Genomic DNA, 23,408 nt, shown 5'->3' with positions numbered 1-23,408 from the left:
AGTGAAAGGCTAAGGTTGAAGGAACCATCCAATGAGTCAGATTTGTGTGTGAGGCTAAACTAAACTTAGCTCAACCATTTATATAACTATTTGCTCGCCATGTGCCTAGCTGTCCCCTGTCCCCTGTTTTTCTTCAACTTCCTTCCTCCTTCTCTCTTTAATCATGGATTTCACTTAAATCATAAATAACAGACAAAGACAAAGAAAAGAAAAAAAGTAACCATATAATAAAAGTTAATAATTTTTTACCCACAACAATTTTTTTTAAAAAAACTGAACATAATTATTAAAATGATAGAATATTGTAATAATGAATAAGGTTACTACCAATCAATTTAACCGTTAGATCGATTACGAGGATCTAACAATTATATTTATTTTCATCTTTGTACGGTTATGATTCTCCATATTTGATGTTTAGGGTTATGATTTCTCATATTTGATATTTATGATTCCTTATATTTGACGTGAAAACATCAAATAGAAAAAATCATAATCGTACAAAAATAAAAATAAATATAAAATATTAAAGAAGGGGAACCATAATGATACAAAGATGAAAATAAATATAACTGTTAGATCAACATAATCGATTTAACGATGAAATTAATTGATAGTAATATTAGTAGTAACCTTAATTGAAAATATCTTACCCGTTATTAAATGCCATTTGTTTGCAGCTTTTCCTTGTTGACCCTAAATTTTATAAAAACAAAAGAGAGTACCAAAATGAGTTCTATAAAAGGCTCGACTCTTTTATGGTACGGACTCTTTGAGCAGTTCGTATTTTATGAGAATAAGAAAGAAGCTGATTGAGTATCTTTGTTGGATTGTACCTATGGTAGCGGTTAACATATGCAGTCACGAGTAGTATGATTCGTGGAAAACTCTGATAGTCTAGGTGGTGATTTTGATGGCAGCATTATACATGTACATTTAAATGTGTGTGTGTATATGGATATTTTTTGTTCTCACTTCTCAGTGGCTCAAAGAATTGAAGAGCGGTGCTTTTTACTGAAAGGGAAGTGAACTTTATCACTCCATATTAGCACTGGATTGGATGGAAACAAAAGCTTCAGTAACAATATTGCCACTTACTCTTAATTCAATAAAATTATAACGAAAGGGTTCTGTTGTTGTCTTCCAAATCATGTACATGTCATATGTTGCTTTTGCAATTAAATATTTAAGTGTCATCGTTGAGGTGGTATAAAATTGTTCACTTCTCCCTATGTTCCTCAAGAGTTTTTTTTTCTGGATAGTTCATCTGATAAATTTATTTTTAAATGACTTAAGAACATTTGTAAAGGGAATGATTGATTGTGAGATTTAATCTTAAAGTCTTTACATTCATCCACATAAATTTTTTTTGTAACGGAGCTAAATTTAGACCATTTTACTCAAGTGTGGTGGCTAAGTTGGTAGCATGGGACTGAGTGGTAGGAGAGGACTGAGTGGTGAGAGAAGACCTCGGTTCGAATCTCACCAACAAAATCTGAGAAGGGGCATAAGTACCATAATCCTTGGACTCGCACCTGAATTCTAGATTAGTCTCATAGGCGGCTCAAAGAGTGAAATCCGTGAAGATATCGAAGGATTTTAATTCGCCTCAAAGAGGTAATTAGGATCGGTTTCTAAAAAAAAAAAAAATTAGACCATTTTTAATGAAAAGATATTACTTTTTAAATCAATAAATTTAATATTAAAAAGGTTTTGCTATCAAGTATTACTGGTCTTTAGGGGTGGCAATTGGGGTTGACCCACCCCGACCCGCGCCGCCCCGCCACCAACCCGCCAAAAACGGGGCGGGGCGGGTTGACCCGCCAAAAAATATGGGTTGTAAAAATGAACCCACCCCGTTTTATGGTGGGTTGGCGGGTCAACCCACCAACCCGCCAATTAAAAAAAAATTAATTAAAATTCAAAAATAAATTATATTTTATGAATTTTTTTAATATTATTTTATTTTATTTCATACTTCTCTATATTTTTTTTAGTCTCAATCTTAAATGTATACTAATATTTGTCAAACATTCTTTAGGAATTTATAAATAGATAACACTTGTCTTAAATAAAATTGTTATTCTTTATTTTTTCTAGAAAGTACTAAGATAAAAAAAATTGAATATCACAAAAATTTAAATACTAACGAAATACTACCTAATTGTAAAAAAAAAAAAAAAAAAAAAAAAAAAAAAAAAAAAAAAAAAAAAAAATTAAAACCCGGCGGGTTGAACCCGTTTTGACCCACTTCTAGGCGGGGCGAGTTGAGGTGGGTTGGTGGGTTGAAAATCTCAACCCAACCTGTCCCGTTTTGGCGGGTTGGCGGGTTGACCCGCTGGGCTCAACCCATATTGCCACCCCTACTGATCTTGCCTACTTGTTTTATAAGCTACGAAATATATATTACTTTTTCAATCAATAGGTTAGTGGCATTATCACCAAAAATAGGTTAATAACATAGCTAGGTATCCTATTGGGATCTAATTAATCATGATTAATATTTGAATATATAATAAGTAACGGAGAACACAAGAAACATATATGCTTTACATTTTATTTTGCTAGAGCTAGTGTCATTATTAAAATTCGGAAACCTAAGCAATGCTTCATGCTTGTCATGATAACAGACATTACAATCTGTTTGCATTATTTGACAAATTCTGCACTATAGCATAATTAAAAGATGGATAAACTATATTTTTTCTTCAATAATTTTTAATTCAATTTTAGTATATCAAATTTAGTTATTTATCTTCTCAAGTTTTAAAAGGCATAGTTAATTTCCTTGTACACAATAAAAACTAAAAAATGCTAGAATTAATTTTCTGTTTGCCAAAGATATATATATATATATATGTGTGTGTGTGTATTAATCAACTACTAAAAAAGACAAAATAAGCATAAGACTTATTTATTTATGATAGACAAAAGGTTTACCTTCATTATTAATGCATGTTACGTTTGTATATTTTTTTTAACCCAAATTAATTCACATCTTATATTGCATTTTTTGTTAGATGCAATTTGTGGTAAAAGGTAACGACGTCAGAGGAAATTAGTGTGTGGAAATTAGACAAGTGGGGTTTGGAAATCATACAGCATATAAATAGATAAAGGGTCATCACTCATTCGAAGCAAAAATTAGTTTGGATCTATTTGATGGCGAGCCTACAAAAGTTGACACAATCACACAACTAAAGTAGATCTCAAACCAAGTTCACTGCCGACACCAAATTGAAAATTGAAGATGAATTTTTTTATATCAAACAAAACGCTTTTATTTTTATATTAGTTATGCAACAAAAAATTACCAAGCTTTATAAAATACTTAAAGAAATATAATATCTTAATAGTTTCAGATTTTTGAAAGAATTAGTAATTATAATTCATATAATTAAGACAATTTGTGTTTGAGTGATAAGTAAAAAAAGGAAATAGTAACTCAGTATTACGAAATCATCTCGTAGAAGCGAATAAAAATGAGTTGATTCAAACTCGAACAAATCTTTCTATTTCACAATTATTTTGGCTAAAAAATAGAGGAGTTGAAATATTCGTTGAGCATTTCTGTATGTGAAAAAAAAAAGTATTAAACTAAGGATATTTAGGAATCCTATGGATTATTAAACTTTTATAAATGGGAAACAAAAATGAGCACAAACATGATGGATGGATTCAACATATTTCAACTTCAACACTAACAATACCAAATTACCAATGGCCAATAATAGCATAACGAGGATGAAGCAGAACAGTCACGTTGCCACATTTATTAATAAATACATGTCCCTGACGGTGCTGGTTGCTATGCTGCCCATGTCTCCTTTCTCCATTTGTTGAGTTATTAATTCCACTGACATCCATAACAACCTCTTCCTTTTAACATTTCCCTCTTCTTGAGATTTGTAACGTAGATGTGGCTATATTGTATTTTATTCTTCCTTCTTGTACTTTTTGTTTTATGTTCCTCGAAACATTGCTCTTTCCATTATAATTTTGTATTAACAAATCACAAATTGGTAGAAAGAGAGAAATAACAAAGCATAAAAACTATGAAAGAAAAAGAAAAGGAGGGTCTCCTTAATTATTTGACTTTGTTGAATTATTGCCATGTTTCTTCTTGCCATGCACTTCTCCTATTTCAACAGTCAACACCCATCACTTTTTATTTATTTATTTATTATTATTTTTGTGAAATACCTATAAATGCCCCCTCCCAAAAACAAAAATTTATTTTTATAATTATTAATAAAAAATGTAAACTAAAAACAATTTTTTTTTCTTAAACCAATAGCATTCTATTACTGATATAAACTTTTTTAAAAAAATTGAGCATATATAAGGGCTAAATATATGACCTTTCATTTAATGCAAGTTTCAAATATCAAAGTGATCAGATATATGACTACCACTTGTTATCACGCCCCAATGCTACGGTAATAAATATGGTATATATTTAAACGTAAATTATCGAGTATTTATTTATTATTATTTTTATATCTTCTCTCTCTACGAAATCTAATACCGTGTGAAAGATACAACTGTATACAGATAATGGTCGAGTTGTGGTATGCCAAATGGAGAGCTACATGAAAAGCACTACTCTCATAATCTTGACCAATAGTCTCAAGTCCTTGTTAGCTAAGTAAACAATAAATAGTTAACCTTCTGGTCTTGTAGTTAAAATTTGGATTTAAATATTAAAATTTTGATTTTAATGATTTATTTTTGTTAAAATAATTTAGATTTCACTTAAAAATTTTTCTAATATAAAATTCTGATTTAGACATTTACTTAAATTTCGATTTTAAGATTTAAATTCCGATTTTAACTATTAGAATGATATTAAGCAAGTTAGAAAAATGTTTGAATATAACATTGCTGATGTTTCATCCGAAGATGAATGAATTGTGAAAAATGAAGGAACTTTATCTCATAATGAAAGTTTAGATGAAGACAATTTTGAATGATGTAGTTGAAGATCACGTGAAACATAATGTCTTCGATGATAATAACTTGAATGATATATTAGCTCAGACCCTTAGAGTGTGATAATTGTATGCAGATGTATAAGGATGGTAGCAGGTAGTCTATTTTTTTATTTTTTTTATACATAAACATATGTATATAAAAATTTAATTTTAGAGTGCCGATAAAATCTACGATTTTATGATTTACGATTTTTTATTCCCTTTTGATTTTAGATAAAATCTTGATTTTGACTGCTTCTTCTTCTGGCGTATTCAAATTGACCATAAAAACTATAATTTTCCTACGCTAATTAAGCCGTTTTGTACTGAAAGTCTGAAACTACGAAAGAGTTTTTATATTATTAATGTTTTTTTTTTTTTTGGCACTCAAGAGTTTTTGTAGTTTAATAAAGCATAAAATGGAAAACGGCACAGGCTAGCAAAAGATTCTAGTTCTACCACCGACATCACCTATATACGTGATACTTTATTTATTCCTTTCTTCAGTTATTGTCATTTTAGCGCTACGCGTACATGTACTTTTCTTGCTATGCTACATTTAAAGAATCAGGTGAAAAGGAGAGGGGAATGTGAATGCCAGATATATAGGGCAATATATTCTGAGTTGTGTAACAACCATGAAATTATTATAATCTATATATAGACAAATTTAATTAAAAACCGGATTATTCAATATATATATATATATATATATATATATATATATTAAAGTGTAACATTAATTATGATATTATTTCCATTTTCTTTTTCACTTTTGCCTTTTATCTTTTTCCTTTTTTATAATTGGTCCGTTTATTATACGGTTGGTCAAGCTTTTTCACTAGATGAATTATTTTTGTGTACCAACTTTTCTACTCAAATCCAACTAAGGTTTGTCCTTTTGACTCCCTTATTTTGACTATTATACATAATTTGCACAACTGTAGCTACTTGAAGTTGAACCACCCCACCCGGTAATTGCCTAATGTTATATTAAATTATGATATTAGTAGTTTGGTTTGTCAAAGAATTGTCACAATCTAACAAAAGCAATATTGAACTATATTGGAAATATCAGAAAAGCAATAATAATTACAAGGTGACTAAGGAGTGGAACTCTGCTGGAATTGTGTGCTAAAAATAGAATAAGGTGGGGTACTTCAGTTAATATACCATTAGAGCTTTTTGAGATATCTTTTATATTTGTTTTATTTTAATTTGTTTAACATGTTAGATCGTTAGCATGATCACAGTGGGAAAACAATGAATTTTTTTTAAGAAAATAAATAAATTTGTTTGTAACGTACATAAAATTCATAAAAAAGAATTTATTTATTTTTTAATTTAAGGTGCATTTCATCTTGACATATTAAAATTTAACACTAAATGCATTCTTACTTGTGTATTTTATATAAAAATTATTTAAAAAATCCTTTTTCAAAAAACACTATAAATGATACAAAAATAAATGAGGAAATAATTTATTATTTTAAAGAACGTAACTTATGTTCTTTTAATAATTTATAATTAAGTACTAAAGATAGTATATAATAATAATATTAAAGTCATATATTTTTTTCTCTTTTCAGACACTATTTATTGACGTAAAAAGTGAAAATAATATAATTTTAATATTATAATTATATACTACCTTCATTACATAGTTAAAAGCATATAAGTTGCATACCAAAAAAAAAAAGAAAGATATAAGTTAGCTCCTTAAAAAGAATAAACTTTTAACCCAAAATAAATTTATGATATAACGGTTCTAATTAAGTCCTTATCAGCATTTAAATTTGACTTTGACACTCCACCAAATTCAAAACTTTGCATCATAATGAAATCCCAAACTCTTTAAATGCATAACTAACTAATTTTCATTGTGAAATTTTACTCTTTAATTTTCAACTTTATGTGATGTTTTTTTATTAATGGATTGGTACAGGACTGGAAATAAAAATAAAATAAAACTAAATTCTCTTTTTTAGAAGAATAATAAATTAAAGAATGAAATAGTACTCTATATTATACTTGAGTTCCCCTTCTTTCACCGTTATTTTGGGGAACAAAATTTGGGTAATAATAAACGATGGAGAAAAGCTTATATTATCATTCATTTTCCTCCTATCTATTTCCGATCTCTTGTCTATAATGGTGAGCTAGCGTTGCAAAGTGTGGGTGTTAGACTTCTCAGGGTTTGAAGACTTGGGTGTTAATTGACCAAAATGCGTAATGACTCGTGAATGGTAAAATAACAGATCGAATTGCAAAAGTAATGTAGAATTGCAGATCCAGTGGCTTATTCAAACACTCTTACTCTTACATACGTCATAGAGGAATATATAGAGTGTGCTACTTATTTCAACAACCAATTTAACAAAATATGAAAAGATATATATGTAGGAAATACTCTGAAATAGTTTATTAAATGAATAGGACGTGAGAAAAATATTTTGATTACATGTTTAAAACGTAGCTGTTTGGATGGACAATCAGAAAATCTAAAATTGAGCTGAATCTTTAATTTGTTTGTTTGAATGTTACTGATGCAAATTCTGTAACAGTTGTGTGTTTTTTCTGTGCATTATATTGATTCCACTTCTTAAACTTTATAATAAAAAAAGATAAAGACAAAAATATAAAGAAATATGAATAAATGGAGTCACATGGGAACGAGGTTGTGAGACAAAATGATCTAAATGCAAAGATGGTGCTGAAGCCCCAAAACGACACAGACTAAACTAATTAGAGAGAGAGAGAGAGAGAGATGTGAAAGATGAAAGATGTAACATGGCATGGAACATGTATAGTTAGAACGTTTTTGTTAGACATTGACGTACCAACTCCTTACTTTGTTCACTTAACCTTAGTCCAATCTCCTAACTTGCCTTTTTCATTTGTTTTTCTTTAGAAAACACCATGTGGACACTTGCACATGTGCATGTATGTACTATCCACTATCCATCCATGTGAAAAAGAGAAAATAGAAGAGTAGGAAAAACGAGACCAAACAAATACCTAATAAGTGATAACGAAGCATTACTACTATTTACATAACTATATACATGCACGGAATTATATGATATTCACCTATCTAAAAGTTTTAATCATTATATTTTATCAAACCCATATATCAATAATTAAAGAATGTGCTGAATCTCAAATAAACTTATAATTTGGTAATACTAAAAAATACTTAATATTCAATTCGTTTTTTAGTAAATTTGTTATATGGTGAAAAATAATATTTGTCTTTAGCTAGAGGTATATCCAGTTCAGTTTTCTATATCGAACTGAACTGAATCAGACAAGTGATTCAATTCGGACAAACTGAACCAATTTTGATAATTAGTTCAGTTTTTGAATCAGTTAAAAAAAATTATTCAATTCTTAAACCAATTAAAAAAAAAAATAGTGTAGTTTGATTTGGGTCGTGTTTCAGTTCAATTTTTTATTTTATTTTTTATACTCCCAAAAATGAGTATGCTAACCGAACCGAATTAAATTGATAAAATGATTCTGCTTTTTGAACTAAATTAATTGTAAAAAATCATTTAATTCTTAAACTGATTCGAATACAATAATTCTTGAACTAATTTAAAAAATATAATTCTTTTAGTACATTCACATCCGTTTTATTGTATCTTAAGAAATTAAAGATTTTTTATGACTATAAGATGGGCCGGTCCATGTTGGAAACCGCGTGTTAAGGTCAAGTTTGGCTGGACCACCAATGCGGTACATGAAGCACTTTTTCGACGCATTGTCTCAATATTACATTAATGATATGGATCTGCTACAACTGTTCGGATATATCTTATTAAATATGTAAACAATATATCTTAGTAACGAAGTTGGATGGTGTGCTCCATGAAAAAAAAAAAAAAAAAAAAAGTAGTAGGATATCGATTGGGGACATTGTCAAGATGATTTATTAATAATATATGTCATTGAACATGAAAGCCACATTCACCTACGCTTGTACACTTAAATTCATTCTATGTGTACGCGCACAAGAAAGCATTCCCTCGCTCGTGTGTTAATTAATATAATGTGGAAAGATTTTAATTATACAAAGATGAATCAACGATGATAATTTTATAATTATATATTCCATTTTTTTTCTCGCTTCCCTTATCATCGTTGATTCACTTTTGTATGATTATAATTTTTGCACATGACATGATCATATTAACTAACACATGAAATGTTCTAAGTTCCATCGAAATGATTTTAGGCTTAAAGAAAAAACAAAGGAATGTTTTTTTGCTTGCTTTTTCAGGTTTAGTAAATATTTTTTAATTTTTTATATAATTATTTATGATTTGATATTTATTATTTTAAAGGACATATAATTATGTCATTTTAAATGAAAAAAAGAGATCATGGGAGGAGAAAGTATGTGATATTTTAATTTAAATTTTAAATAAAAATACTAATTTTGACTAAAATGACTATCCTTTAAAAAAATAAATATTTTTTTCATTATTTAACTCGATAATTACATTAAACTAGTTAACCCCTTCGTTTTTTTTTTCCTTTTTTTACTTCCCCCAGCAACTCCACCCCCCAAAATAATTTTCAGGTTTTCTCTGTTTATTTTCAACCAAAAGTCTATAATTATGAAAGAAAACAAAACATTTTAACTTAAAATAAACATTTTTATGAAAATAAGTTCAGATTTACTTTTTGTATGCGTCTAGGAATTTTTAATTAAATTTTTAATTTTTTTGCTGAATTTGAAACGTGATTATTGTTGAGGTCATAGGTGAGTTACAATTTTATTACGATATAATACTTGTTTCATATTAATTACAGAAGTTTATTCACAGGCAGAATTGATTGGTTCAGAACTAGACTCTAGGACGACATATTTAATAATTTTAGAAACACGCCGTGCTTAATAAACAATTTAGTACACCCTTAAAAATAAAAAGAAAAAAATTACCAATGAATTTTTTCATACAAGTTTTTTAACATACTCTTACAAGTTATACTATGTATTACCGGTAAGGGTGTAAATGGACTAAGTCGGCCTACAGGGGCCTACGCCCTAGTCTATATTAGGTCAAGTTTGGTCTATTACAAATAATAAAATAGAACAGGCCTAAGCTTTTAAAAAAACCTACTTAGAAAACAGGCCATAAGCTTTTCTTTTTACATATCAGACCTATAAGCCTACATCCAGATCTATATCATATTTTTTATTTAAATAAAATTATTATTTTAATAATTTTGAATAATAAAGTAATATTATTTTCGTTATTCTTTTAATTATTGAATATTTAATAGGCTTAAACAGGCCTAAACCAAAGCTTTTATTTTTTAAATATAGGTCAGATCAGACTTGTAATTTAGGACCTATATAAGCTAACAGGTCAGGCCAGACCCAATGTTTTTTACGTAAACCTGGTCTATTTAAGTCAAAGTCTAGCCTAACTTATTTACACCTCTAATTACTAATTACGGGTAATACATACTATACGAATATATATTACCCGTAGTACATATTATTTGAGTATGTACTACCCGTAGTACATAATGTAATTTATAAAAAAAAAAAAATTGTAAATATATCTCGTCCTTAAGTTTTTAATATAAAAATCATGCATAAATATTTTATTTCCTGATTTACGAGTTTAACAAACTCACCTCTCAGAGGATACGATAATGGGGGTTGAACAGAAGCATTGTGAATTGGGAAATGTTGAAAGGGGATATTCCTATTCCGCTGCAGCTGCTTAGCAACCAACCAATCAGCGAAGATATTTGTGATTCCCTGGGACCACGGTGACCAAAGTGTCATGTTTGGACAAAAAAATTATCAGACTGCCATATCAACATTGAATTTTGCCAAAATGGCACGCGGCATAATTCGCTACACAGTGTAGCGAATTATGTCACGTCAGAACCAAAGATGTCACATGTCAAATTTTGAGAAATTCGCTACCCTATGTAGCGAATTTCTCAAAATTTGACACGTGGCATTTTTGGTTTTGTGCATTCTGACGTGACATATTTCGCTACTCAGTGTAGCGAATTACTTGCATGCATAATTCGCTACACTGTGTAGCGAATTATGACGCGTGGCATTTTGACAAAATTTACTGTTGACGTGGCAGTCCAGTAATTTTTTTGTCTAAATATGGCAAAATGGTCACTGTTCCGATTCCCTATTGAGTTGAATTTGATTGCTGAAAACGATAGGAATTGAAAATTGTTCCGTCGTGTGAACACAAAACAAAAAGAAATTAGTGTTGATAATTTTATCTCCTGTACACATAAAAATATGTGGTCTATATTTTCTTTTTTACACATAGCCCTATATAGGTCATATATTTTTATTTATGTGGAATAAATAAAATTATCTTCTATTATCTAAGAAAAATTGATCCCAAACAAAAACATCTTCATTTCAAGGATGTTGCACATTGAGTTTTGGGCTTTGTCCTTGTTAAATTGATACGATACATAAAATTGGCCCAAGAAGAAAAGTGCCATCCAAATCCATTTATTTATGAAGTTGTGCACGGGACTGGTTGGTTTCAAAATGGTTAATATTATTTACACACTTATTCTATCTTCACACTTTTCTAGTTGGGGCCTGGCTAGAGGTGGTAAAGTGGGCGGTCCCGCCTTGCTCCCCCAAAAAATAAGTCAGCCCGTCCCGCTTCGCTTTTGAAAGTGAGTTGAAAAACTAAGTCCGACCCGCCCCATTTGGCGGGTTGGCCCGTCAACCCGAGTCTATTTTACACTGACTCGCCTCGGCTCGCCTATGCCCGCCAAAAAATAAACCCGCCCCGCTTTTGAGATGGGTTGAAAAACTCAGCCCGTCCCTGCCCCCGTTTGGCGGGTTGGGCCGCCGAGCCGAGCTCGTTTTGCCGGCTCTAGGCCTGGCGAGAAAGAAAATGTAAAAAGTTTATTTTCTTGTTTTGTTATTTAAAACAAGGGAAATATTAGCCTCATATGACAGTAGATAATAAGTCTCTCCTACGCACTCAAAAAGACGTGGAACCCACTTCAATTTTTTTTTCTCTTTTTCTGTGCAAGGACCCACATAAGTTTGTGAGTGTAACATCAGATATCTTATCTCATGTTGCATGAGAAAATATAATCCCTTAAAACAATGGATTTAAAAAGGGAAAAGTATTTTTCCAATCAATGGAGATAAAATTATCTCCAGTGAGCTCAAAACGACGTCGTTTTGAGTTATAAAATTAAAGAATTATAATGATAAAGACTAATATAACCCTGCAATATATTAGAATTACAAAAATACATTGATTTCCGTCCCGAAACGACGTCGTTTTGGACTCACCAGAGATAACTTATCTCCGTTGACTCGAGAAATCCTTTACCCATAAAAATGGTGTAATAAAAATGAAAGTCCAAGCTGATGCTACGACGTTTAAGTTTTTATAGGAACAACATACGTAGAGTATCATGTACACTTAGAAGCATGAGAAAGATGTTGAAGAAGGTTGTAGATATGTTTCCCCCGTCCTTGAGACCTGTGACTAGTGGTATCGACACCAATTCTTTATCTACGTTTCACTTTTAGATACATTATTTATCCCCCTTTTTTTTTTACTACAACATTCTTTATCTCTTTATTTTCCCATTTTCTAAGCTATGAAATACATTTTTACTTCTTATGTTCTTTCACCGTGCAGTATAGCAAAGCGTTAAACTAAAACATGATAATCTACTTGTACCAAAAAAAAAACTGATAATCTTTTCAAACATTAAATCCAATGGCAATCAAGTGCAAGGTACTTCAATGACTTCTCTTAAAATATGGATAATTTAAGACGAACTGAAATTTATCAGAGTCAGTGATCAATCGTCCAGGTACTTTTCTGCAGGCAAAGCAGCTGCATGTATTAGTTTTTGTACATATAGTTCATAAAGCTTTTATTTATATTAATCCATTTTATTACCATTTCAGTTCACCAATATTGTTCAAAATCAAACTTGAACTGATTTATTTTCCATCTTTATAGGTCAATAACACACGTTGGCAGATGAAGTTGAACTAGCATTCTTCACAGGAAGTGAATTGAGAACCATCCCTTCAGCACCGCAGTGACTCACCTTAATATCGCCAAGCTGCCTGGGATTATAGCCTTCCATGCTGCTTGCTGTCTCTGTTGTCACTTTTCCCATCTCAGCTATTGCTTTCAGCCGGATACGCTCAGCTCTTGAGCCAATAACCTGCCCGAGGATAGAAGCTGCAATGGTCAATGCCATTGCTGATTTAGGCATTACTACTGACTTCCGAAGCATGGCTATAAATGGAACAGCAGCATGCACAGCTGCAAACCAAGACAGCGAGAATTTCTTGGTATGCTCCTTCCACATGCCGAAGGGCACATTAACTGCCATGCCCAACGCTGCAATAACGAGCATTTTTGCAGGAAGAGGTTGCGGGCGCAAGTTTTTAACAAAGGCTGTACGGGCAAGGGCAGCCCTTGCAGCAACAATTGCAGGCGGACATCTGAGTTTCATTCCAGTTGGTGGCCGAAAAACTGTTGCAACAAGGGGGAGAACATTGCTTACGGCTCTATAAGACTTGGCAATTGGGCAATTTCCTTTTGCCAACCATTCATTTCCAAGTGCCTCGTGCTTTAAGACATCTCCTTTCTGGAATGAAGCTCGGCACAGAAAGTCACTTAAATTAGTTCACAATAATTAGTAAGCAACAGAAAAAGAAAATCATGAAGCACATCGAAATCTTGCCCAATGATCCACAACACTGACAGAAAAGTTTTTGCTAATCGCATGGGTGTAAATCAAAATGATTGACAACTGGGTTATAGATGCTCTCATGCCTATAACAACAGTACATGTTTCCTACCAGGAATTAATTTCATGATAAAGTGCTAAATGTCACAATTGACTTCCATTTTGCTAAACAAACTTCTAAGATTGTGTGTGTCAAACCAAAAAAAAAATAAAGGAAAAAAGAAAACAACGAAATACCCGAGATGAGTGTTCCTTTTTATTTGATGATTCGGACTTCTGCTTCTTCCATTTCTCAGAAAAATTCCCAAAACTGAATGGGCCACCTAGTCCAAAGGATGAAAGACTTATGGTGGCAGCTTTTCCTGCTAAAGGGTTGAAAACAGGCAGAGAATCATCTTCTGCACAGCCATTGTGCATGTCAGATCTCTCAAAGAGGGGAATGACTCCATCTTTCCCATGAAATAGCTTAAATGCCATGTCAAAACTGGGACCATCTTCAAATATAGGACCCTTGCCTCCGTGCACCTGAACATTGAGAATGAAGACAATTAGCTAAAATATTGAGCCGAATTTAAACTACCAATAAAGAAGATTGTTGGAAAGGGCACAAAGATGAATAACTTACAGGAATGGGGATTTTTGCAGAAGAGAAAGAGAAACTTGTAGGCTCGTTGATGTTTCTCAAAAACGGACACCGTTGGATGTCTTTCACATCAAAGGGGCACTCAGATCCATAGCCATTCATTCCCTTTAAAAAGAAGTCCATTGTCTCCTTTTGTTGAAACAATTTCTTCTAGTAACAAGGAAAAAACTACTAGTCAGATGAAACCGATCATATTAGATAGCAACTACGTTATTTTACATGGAACTAACTTTAAATAGATCAAAATGCCATGAAATATAAGACAGAGACAAATTACGTAACAAAGAATGAATGAAGTTGAAAAACAACATAATTATGCAGTTACCTTCAATCGAAGCTATTACAAACGTAGTAAAAATTTCAAGGGGAAGAGAATGGATTAACTAATTAATATCTATCTCTCAATTGTTGTCTTCTAAATTAAACAACAAATCACAATTATCAGTCGCCTGCTTTGTTATAGAACTGGACCAGAATATGAGAAAAATTAAGTAATCTTCATCGCAAACAATCAATATTCGCACTATCAATGTGGTACATAACAGAGACCAACAACACAAGTATCACAGCAAAGAATCCTCTCCCTCTCACCCATTTATTTGAGAGACCTGGACTTTCCCTCTCAATCTCCACTCCGAGTCTAAAAACTAATCACTATTATTTCCCTTCTATTTTTTATACCCAGTCATCTCTCCTTCTCTAACTAATTATTTATTCCAACTAACTAAATGAGAGTGATCCAGTCCTAATTGGGATCTGCTAACACTTTGTAAATCCAGAGGAAGCACATTTTTGTCCCCAAAGGAGCTAAAAGAAAAAGAACAATTCAGACATATCAGATGAAGTTAGATTGAATAAGACATTATTTCAAAATTGTTCCCCTTCACTCAGGAAAGAAATGCCATGGTAAGAGAAATTACACAACTAGCGCAACAAACAAATAAAAAAACACAATTCATCTCATAAAAGTATAGAGGGTAAGAGTAAGAGACTGCATCCAGCTATAATGACATCATTCCATCACCTTCCATAAACCATTATTATTCCATTCGTACAGTATCCGGGAGAAGTTGAAACCTTCTATAGCTAATAGTTTTACATATACACATTTACAGGGGAGAAAAATAAAATTAAGTCAATAATCAAAAATTATTAATGCCAGTGCCCACCAATCAATCAATTATTCGAAAACTCCAGAAATTCTCAGGCATAACAAATGGATCAATATGAACCCTAACAAAAAAAAAATCGGTTTCGCTCATTTAATCGAAAACGAAAACGATGGAATTCAGAGAAGGAAATTACGGTGCAGAGAATCAAAAATCGAAAGCGTTTAGAAAGAGAGACGATACCCTCACCAGAGAACTGCGAAGACGTGTGGTTGCCACAGACACGTGAGCAAGGAAGGCACAGGTTTTGAGAGATGAACCACACGTGCCTTTTATTACTCCTTATAATCTTTTGTAACTTATTTTTTTACTGTCAATTTTTATCAATTCAATAGTAATTTATCAAAGGGAAATGTTTTTTTGGTGTTAAAACATAAATGTTATCTCAGGTTACACACACATTGAAATTTGAGTCAGTATTTCTTTTTTCTTTTCTTTTTTTATTTTAATTGTGGATTTTTAATTATGTCTCTACGTAAGATAATATTATATTATAAGGTATTCATCAACCGATCCAAATTTATTTAAACCGTGGTGATCGAACCGAAAAATGATAACCGAAAATCAAAAAATCAAAAATCGAAAAAAAAATCACAAATTTTAATTGGATTGGATCGGTTTTTGGATTAATTGATGAAAATCGATCCAATCCAAACCGATCCAATATATTAATTTTTCTCTAGCTACTTGGGCTTTTCTCCGATCAGAAACAAAAAATTTCTAAACCCAAGACCCATTAACCCATCAACTAAACCCAAGAAAAAACCTAGTCACATCTCATCAACAAAATTTTATCTGTGTAGAGCTTTATGTCTCATTTACAAAAAAATAATTATATTATCGTCACTGATGCTTTTGTATTTTAAAAAAAATTACAAAACCAATATATACAGAAGATGTTATTTGCACAATAATCATGAAACAACTTTTAGGATTTTCAAAAAATCGAAAACCAATCCAATCCAAACCGAAAAAAAAGGATTGGATCGGATCGGATTTAAAAAAAATTCAAACATAATGGATGATTACATGATCAAACTGAAGATATTGGATCGAATGATTTGTTTTTCCAAAATCAATTCAATCCAGACCGCGAACATCCATATTATCTCATGTAACATGAGAAAAGCATTGCCCTTTATTGAGATTAATAATTAATACTAAATATAACCCAATAAATTATAATTATTAAATTGAAAGAAATTAAAAGTGTAAAAAATAAGTTATAAGAGGTTAAAAAACTTTTAGATTGTAAATATAATGCCTCTCTTATTTAATAATTAGTATATTTTACCAATTTATAATAATAAATAAAGACTTCAATATTTTTTAAAAAGAGGTTGAGTTTCTCATATTACATGAGAATTAACCACATTCTAGCAAACAAACACGCTACAGTACCACATGTTATATTTTTTATGGGAAAAGTGTTTGTCCTTTTAAATGACACAATTTATGTCATTTCACTCTCACAAAAAGGTGGGACCCAGACCTTTATATTTTTTGTCCACTCTCTCTCCTTCTTTATCTATCTCTTTCTCTCACTTAAAATGACACAATTTTACATCCTTTAAAAGGATACACATTTTTCCCATTTCTTATTTGAAAAATATTTCTCCAGTTACTATAGATAAAATTATCTCCAGTGAGCCTAAAATGATGTCATTTTGGGATAATAAGATTAAAAAATTATAATGATAAAGAGTAATATAATCCTGCAATAAATTATAATTACAAAAATATTTTTATTTCAGTCTCAAAACCACATCGTTTTAGACTCACCCGAGATAATTATCTTTATTGACCTGAGAAACCATTTATCTTTTTTTTTTTTTTACTTAAAGTGGGCCCCACAGCTGGAGATGTCAGCTCTCCAGCTCAGCTTTCCTGTCACAAAAGAATTATAATACCCTTTTTATATACTATCGTATATTCGTGTGCAAAATTTATTTCATTAAAAAAATAAATTGTGAAAAATCAAAAATTTATGTGAAATTTTAAAAAAATATCAAATACTTATTTGTTAGAATAATCTGATATTGAATCCAATGAAATGATGAAATTTTTAAAAGGACTTTATCCTATCGAGACAAATAAAGTGGCCTGTATCATTTTATTTTATTTTTGTAAAAAAAAAAAGTGACCCTTTTTTCAAATTGAGAGTAACAAGAGATATAACTATGCCCTTTTTAAATTCATTACTTTGGATAATATACAGGTTGATCCAAACCCCTGGGACTTCCTTAGGCTTTTAGACTATACAGTGACTTTTTGGACCTTTGGGCTAAGACTTAGTGGTTGAAATTAAAACATATATGACCTATTTGAATTTGGTTTTGAAAAACAATTTTTTTATTTTCAGAATAAAAAAATAAAATAATACAGGCTTGTTTGAAATCTTTTTTTTTTTTAATATTTTTCAGAATAAAAAAAAAACCCATTTGGTAAGACTTATTTTATGAAAAAAAAAAATTAAAAACTATAACTATTTTTTATTTTTAAAATCAAATTGAAAAACATCTTAGTTGTTTTTATTTTCTGTTTTTGTTTTTAACTTTCAAAACAAAAAAAATAAAAAATACAAATTTTCATAAATATTTTACAAAACAATTTTAAGAAGAAAAAAAATCAGAACACAATCAAACAGACTCATTCTATTTGATAAGACCTATTTTGTTAAAATAGTTCAAAAAATTATTTTTTATTTTTTAAAATCAAATTTAAAGAACATATCTTAATTGTTTTTTATTTTATATTTGAACTTTTAAAACAAAAAAAAATACAAAAAACACATATTTCATTAATTATTCTACAAAATAGTTTAAAAAAAAAACACACAATCAAAGAAGCCCGCACCACGTCAGCATCAAGAAATGCTGCATCAGATACCGCATAATTATGTCATCCATATTTACAGAGCCTACAGTTCAGACGAAATCGCTAATATTTCTAAGACATGACTTGAAACAAAGTAAAAATGAACTGAACAATAGCACGATTCAAAAAGCACGGTTTTGCCAAATTTCAATATCCTCCAAATTCTTGCTTTTGAGCAATCCCGTATCTTCCTTGCATTACATTACTGCTTCCATAAGCTGGAGGTGCTGCATTGAAACCCGGACAGTCTCTTGCCCAATGGCCAGTTTGATGGCACTTAAAGCATTCACCAGAAACAACACCTGATCCAGCAGATACCCTGTTTGCGAAGGCCCCTCCCCCAGACTGTCCAGGTCGATTTCTAATATTTGGGCAAAGTGCAGAGATATGATCAGAGCCTCCACAATTGTTACATGACATATGTGAACCAGGAGGCCCTGCTGAAGGAAAAGAACTGTTATATTGGTTTCCATACTGACCCACTTGATTTGCTGGAATCCCATAATCTCTACTAGCATTAGTGTTGCTCTTTATAGAATTATAAACTGGTGGCGTAGCTTGTCCAGTTTCAACACTCCCCAGTCCAGCATTATTGATTACAGTGTTAGTATGGGTACCTTTTGATTTCTCATCCTTAAGCTTATCAATCAAATCCAAAACAAATCTAGATTCAGACGCATAGTTTACCTTCTCTGCTTTTACTACCGTTGACTTAACACGTTGTTCATCACTGAATGTCTCCTCCTTTACTTTTAACTTGAACACATATTTATTGAAGAGAACCTTACGGATGATTTCTGCAAATTTTTCATCCTCTTGTTCTTCAAATTTCAGATAATACAAATCTTTTGCAGGTATACCCATGATCTCCTCACCACCCTCCTGGAAAGCAGTAACCCATGTTAAGCCAGTGTGATCCTGTATCTGGAATTGCAGTAAGTACCTATAATCACATGCGTCAATAGATTGATCACATCTGTCACAACGCCATTTTCCATCTCCATTATTAGTCACCTTTTTGTTACATTGCCTATCCCCTATCATGATAGGACAAGCTGTGTAGCAGAAATTATCAACTTTAATGAATGAAACGCTTGCACAGACAGATATCCAATCAGGCTTCTCTGAAGTCCCTAACTTCTCATCTTTAATCTGAGATATAGTCTTCCGCACATCAGTCTTACCAAAACTGGACGTTTCTCTGGAAATAGAGACAGCTGGTACATTCCTCCCTTCCCTCTCAAACCATTGTTTCAGTGTATACGCCTCTGGGAAATCAGGCTCTACAAATAGCTGGCTAGTGGCTATGGTCCCAATAGACTTCCCATTGAAATCATTTACTCTGACTGCTTTTGCAGCCAAAACTGGAAATGCCCCAGAATCACAAATACTTTGCAGCCTTTGTCCTTCAGCATTGCAAAAACTTCCCCATAAAGTTAATTCAACACTGCGGCCAGACATGTCTTTCAATTGGAGAGTTCTTTTCTGAGTTTCAGTGCCATTTTTTCTCATGATTGAAGCTGTAGGACTAATAGAAGACACCACACCAATCACATCTACAATACTGTTGGTTTCCACACTTTCAACTTCAATAATGGGACGAAAATTGAACGTCTGCTTTGGAATTGAGTTATCATCGTCAAGGCAAGGCTGTATGATTGATGTAATATCAAGGGTTAGCTCTTGATCATTACGAAGGTGATTAAAATTCTTTTGCGCTGGCTTTATGCTTCCCCTGGAAACCAGATAGACTTTACCAGCTTCAATTACATTATAGAACTGATCAGCCACGGTATTAAAGCAAGTTGCCCGAATTTCTCCACCGTCAGAATCCAGAAGATCAAAAGAAAATACTTTGCCCTCACCTCGGGCATTATTATAGTGCCTGAGTTCTCCCTTAGCCGTTACTCTAGCTTTAATTGTCCACATATTCTGGTATGGATTTAACGCAGCTATTGGAATTATCCTGGGGGGAGCTTCATTTCTTCCTACAGGCCCTCTATTAGTGTACATTGGAGATTGCTGTCGGTACATGGGCTGAGGTGGACGAGCATAAGAATTTTGCAACGGCCTTGAAGCCTCAGATTGGTGACTGCGAAAACTTGTGTTCTGATCACCATAAGTGCCACTGAATGGTGTTGATCTAGGCAAACTGACTCCAGGCTCTACTTTAGGATAAATAGGAGGGGCATTAGATGCACCATATCTTGCAGAGTCAGAATTACTAGAATAAGCACTAGTAGGAGGAGGATTCACTTTCGGGTGGTCCGGGGATGACCCAGCCACATTTGCTCTAGCAGGCACGCCGCCTGCATGTGAACTACTATTTAAAGACTGTGAATTCCCAGAGTTGATCCCTGACTGACCAGAAGCAGATTGTGCAGATACATTTTTTGATGCTGGGATAGGTTCTCCAATCAAATCACATTTGTCCAATAAGACTTCAAGCTCAATGATGATAATAATCCTGTTTACAATGAATTTAACAAAAGCATTCAAACTCGCAAGACTTCAAAAGCACAAACATGATATCGAGAACATGAGGTAATTGATCTTCATCACCAACCTTCGAAAACTATAACAAACGGATGTCAAATTCATCAACTGAAGCACGCACATATCATTACCAAAAGTAAACAATAGGACAAAAATTGCACGGCATTAAACATATTTACATCAGTTAAGACCCAATATAGCAATAACACCGACGTACAGTTGAAAATACCTAATTTCGGATACTAATCTCTTCTAACTTTCGCCCACAGAAAAATTATTACCCCAGAGCATAAAAACTGGACTAAATAAATAAATTAGAAAGATAAAATCCACAACGCTGCTACGAAACGGAGAATAGAACATGCGAAGTTGAACTCACTTGCGGCCCTGGACAGCGTTGCAAACGAACTGAGTGAGCTTAACAACGGAACCTTTCTGCAACCTTCCAGAATGGATCAACTCGTTCTTCTGCGTGCCGAGCATCCCTTGCTGATAAAGCGAGCCATCCGAAAGCACCAACCTGTACCTCTCGCTGTGGCTGTGCTGCGACGACTGCACCAGCTTCAAGTCGATAACTTGAAGCACTGGCCTCAAATCCTCCGAAGAGAAATCGTCACTACTCATAGTCGATATGGCCCCTTCCGTCAGATTCACATCAGCCATTATCGCTTCTTCTTTTTCCCAAATTTGGGGATCGAGAGGAAGAAACCCTAATTGATTCGAGGGATTTGATAGAATAGATCGAGATTAAGAGTTGAAGCGGAAGAGTTAGAGGGAGAGAGAGTGTGTGAATGTGGGAGGGAGAGAGTATTTGAAACCCTAGTGAGTGGTGGAAAATCTTAAAAAGGCGCCATAATTGGTTCCGTTTGGAGAGGGAAACGCCAATTTGCGAAAGGTATATTTTCGTAATGGCCGACAAGGGTATTGGGATTTCACGAAATTCCAATCATGTCCTTATTGTGTTTGGGTCGTTGGAGAATGTCTTCCGAAGGAAGCCCCATGATTTTAGGCCTCACGCGTATTAGAAACCGTTTATAAATTATGAAGGCTTTTTTTAGAAAAATAAATAAATTATAAATATTTTTAAGAAATTTGTTAAAGGGATTAATATTTTTCCTATTACAAAAGATAAAATTATATCCTACAAACTCAAAACATCATTTTGAGGTTAGAGATTAAAAATAAAGGATATTTTGATAAAATTCGTGATAGAAATGTAACATTTTTAAAATACCCTTTAGTTTTTAATTTTTAATCTCAAAATGGCATCATTTTTTTGTTTGCAGAAGATAATTTTATATCCAATGTTATTCATTTTATTATAATATTATTTTATGGAAAAAGTATTTCACCAGATACCGAAGATAAAGTTATATTCATATCCAGTAAGCTCAAAACGACGTCATTTGAGAGTTATATGTTTAAAAATTTATAATGATAAAGACTAATATAATTCTGTAATATATTAAAATTGTAAAAATACCTTGATTTTTATCCCAAAATACCATCATTTTGGACTCACCGGAGATAACTAATCTCCATTGACTAAAGAAATCCTTTACCCTTATCGTATATATTAAGAAGTAAAATCATTCTTTAAAAAATGTGTTGTCCCTCCCTCCTTCAATATCCACTTTCTGTTCATACTTGAAATCACTTACAATATTTTATCTTTTAGTAATTTTTCAAATTTGAATTTTTATATTGATAAGTGTAAAAAGAGTTCAGCATGATTTGATGGGCAAACAATTATATTTTACTTTCTACATTAGAAATTATTAAACCTATTAATAATATTGTGATTATGTCTGTTAGGATTAATTAATTTTTTTTGGGTAAAAAACCAAATTGTTGCAATTGTACCACTATCTTCTGCATCATAAATTCTTAAGCATATTAATAATATTTACTATTATACTTGTAAGAGTCTTGAAAATAGATCTTCTCGTATTAAAATTTCACATAATTTGATCATGTGAAAATTTTGTATCTATATATTTTTTTATCAGTGATAATTAAACTTCACTTATTTAATGAATTTGATGAGAGATATTGACACAAAATTTTGATATGACCAAATAAAATTTTAAGAGTCTTCTAGCGCTACATTACTGGATATTGGTGAAAATATCTCCGGCATACTAAAGTGGTGAGGAACCATTTCCATTGCTTTTGCTTCATTGTTTACGTAAAGAATTTGACCTAGAGCATAGGGAATATGAGTGATAAATGTCAATAAATCTTTCATGTCTCACTTAACACACTATTTTTCTCTAGTCATTATTAATTGGCCTGAGGCATGAAAGTATTGATATATGTGCAAAATGTTTTTACATTAAACAATTTTTCTTGGTGTACGATTTCTGTATTATGATTATTTTGTATCAAGTACTGTATAATAAAAAAGTAAAAGAATATTTGATGGGTCTTACGAAGTAACACATTGTAACTTTTGTCTTTATGAGCACTGTAAGCATTTTATTTTGGGAAATCATTTTCTTATGC

The 23,408-nt window shown here is 32.0% G+C and overlaps 2 protein-coding genes across 5 annotated transcripts; both read right to left on the bottom strand.

Annotated features, from left to right (window-relative positions):
* Positions 1 to 12,746: 12,746 nt before the first annotated feature.
* On the bottom strand, positions 12,747 to 15,778 carry LOC133309351 (uncharacterized). Of its 4 annotated transcripts, none has more exons than XM_061510117.1 (4): positions 15,720 to 15,778; positions 14,344 to 14,508; positions 13,956 to 14,243; positions 12,747 to 13,616 (listed from the first exon to the last, which is right to left on the bottom strand). In XM_061510117.1, the coding sequence occupies exons 2-4, from the start codon at positions 14,482 to 14,484 to the stop codon at positions 12,978 to 12,980; spliced, it is 1,068 nt and encodes a 355-aa protein (XP_061366101.1). In that variant the 5' UTR covers positions 14,485 to 14,508; positions 15,720 to 15,778; the 3' UTR covers positions 12,747 to 12,977. The 4 variants fall into 4 exon arrangements, with proteins under 4 accessions (XP_061366101.1, XP_061366099.1, XP_061366100.1 ...); XM_061510115.1 differs by having other exon boundaries at positions 14,344 to 14,511; positions 15,720 to 15,757; XM_061510116.1 differs by having other exon boundaries at positions 14,344 to 14,511; positions 15,714 to 15,750.
* Positions 15,779 to 18,370: 2,592 nt separating this feature from the next.
* On the bottom strand, positions 18,371 to 21,670 carry LOC133309348 (replication protein A 70 kDa DNA-binding subunit A-like). Its single transcript, XM_061510113.1, has 2 exons — positions 21,283 to 21,670; positions 18,371 to 20,874 (listed from the first exon to the last, which is right to left on the bottom strand). Exons 1-2 carry the CDS (start codon positions 21,564 to 21,566, stop codon positions 18,555 to 18,557), a joined length of 2,604 nt encoding a protein of 867 aa, XP_061366097.1. The 5' UTR covers positions 21,567 to 21,670; the 3' UTR covers positions 18,371 to 18,554.
* Between the last annotated feature and the right edge of the window lie 1,738 nt (positions 21,671 to 23,408).

The sequence above is a fragment of the Gastrolobium bilobum genome, unplaced genomic scaffold (assembly GCF_033153095.1).
Source record: "Gastrolobium bilobum isolate Gb01-03AN ecotype WA unplaced genomic scaffold, APGP_CSIRO_Gbil_v1 utg86886, whole genome shotgun sequence".
NCBI classification, from domain to species: Eukaryota; Viridiplantae; Streptophyta; class Magnoliopsida; order Fabales; family Fabaceae; genus Gastrolobium; species Gastrolobium bilobum.
This window is presented reverse-complemented; position numbering and strand designations above follow the sequence as displayed.

Coding starts and splice junctions, on each gene's coding strand:
- LOC133309348 (XM_061510113.1), bottom strand. CDS start 21,566: ATGGCTGATGTGAATCTGACGGAAGGGGCCATATCGACTATGAGTAGT. Junction 20,875..21,282: donor AACGCTGTCCAGGGCCGCAA/GTGAGTTCAACT, acceptor CATTGTAAACAG/GATTATTATCATCATTGAGC.
- LOC133309351 (XM_061510117.1), bottom strand. CDS start 14,484: ATGGACTTCTTTTTAAAGGGAATGAATGGCTATGGATCTGAGTGCCCC. Junction 14,244..14,343: donor CTGCAAAAATCCCCATTCCT/GTAAGTTATTCA, acceptor CTCAATGTTCAG/GTGCACGGAGGCAAGGGTCC. Junction 13,617..13,955: donor AAAAGGAACACTCATCTCGG/GTATTTCGTTGT, acceptor GCTTCATTCCAG/AAAGGAGATGTCTTAAAGCA.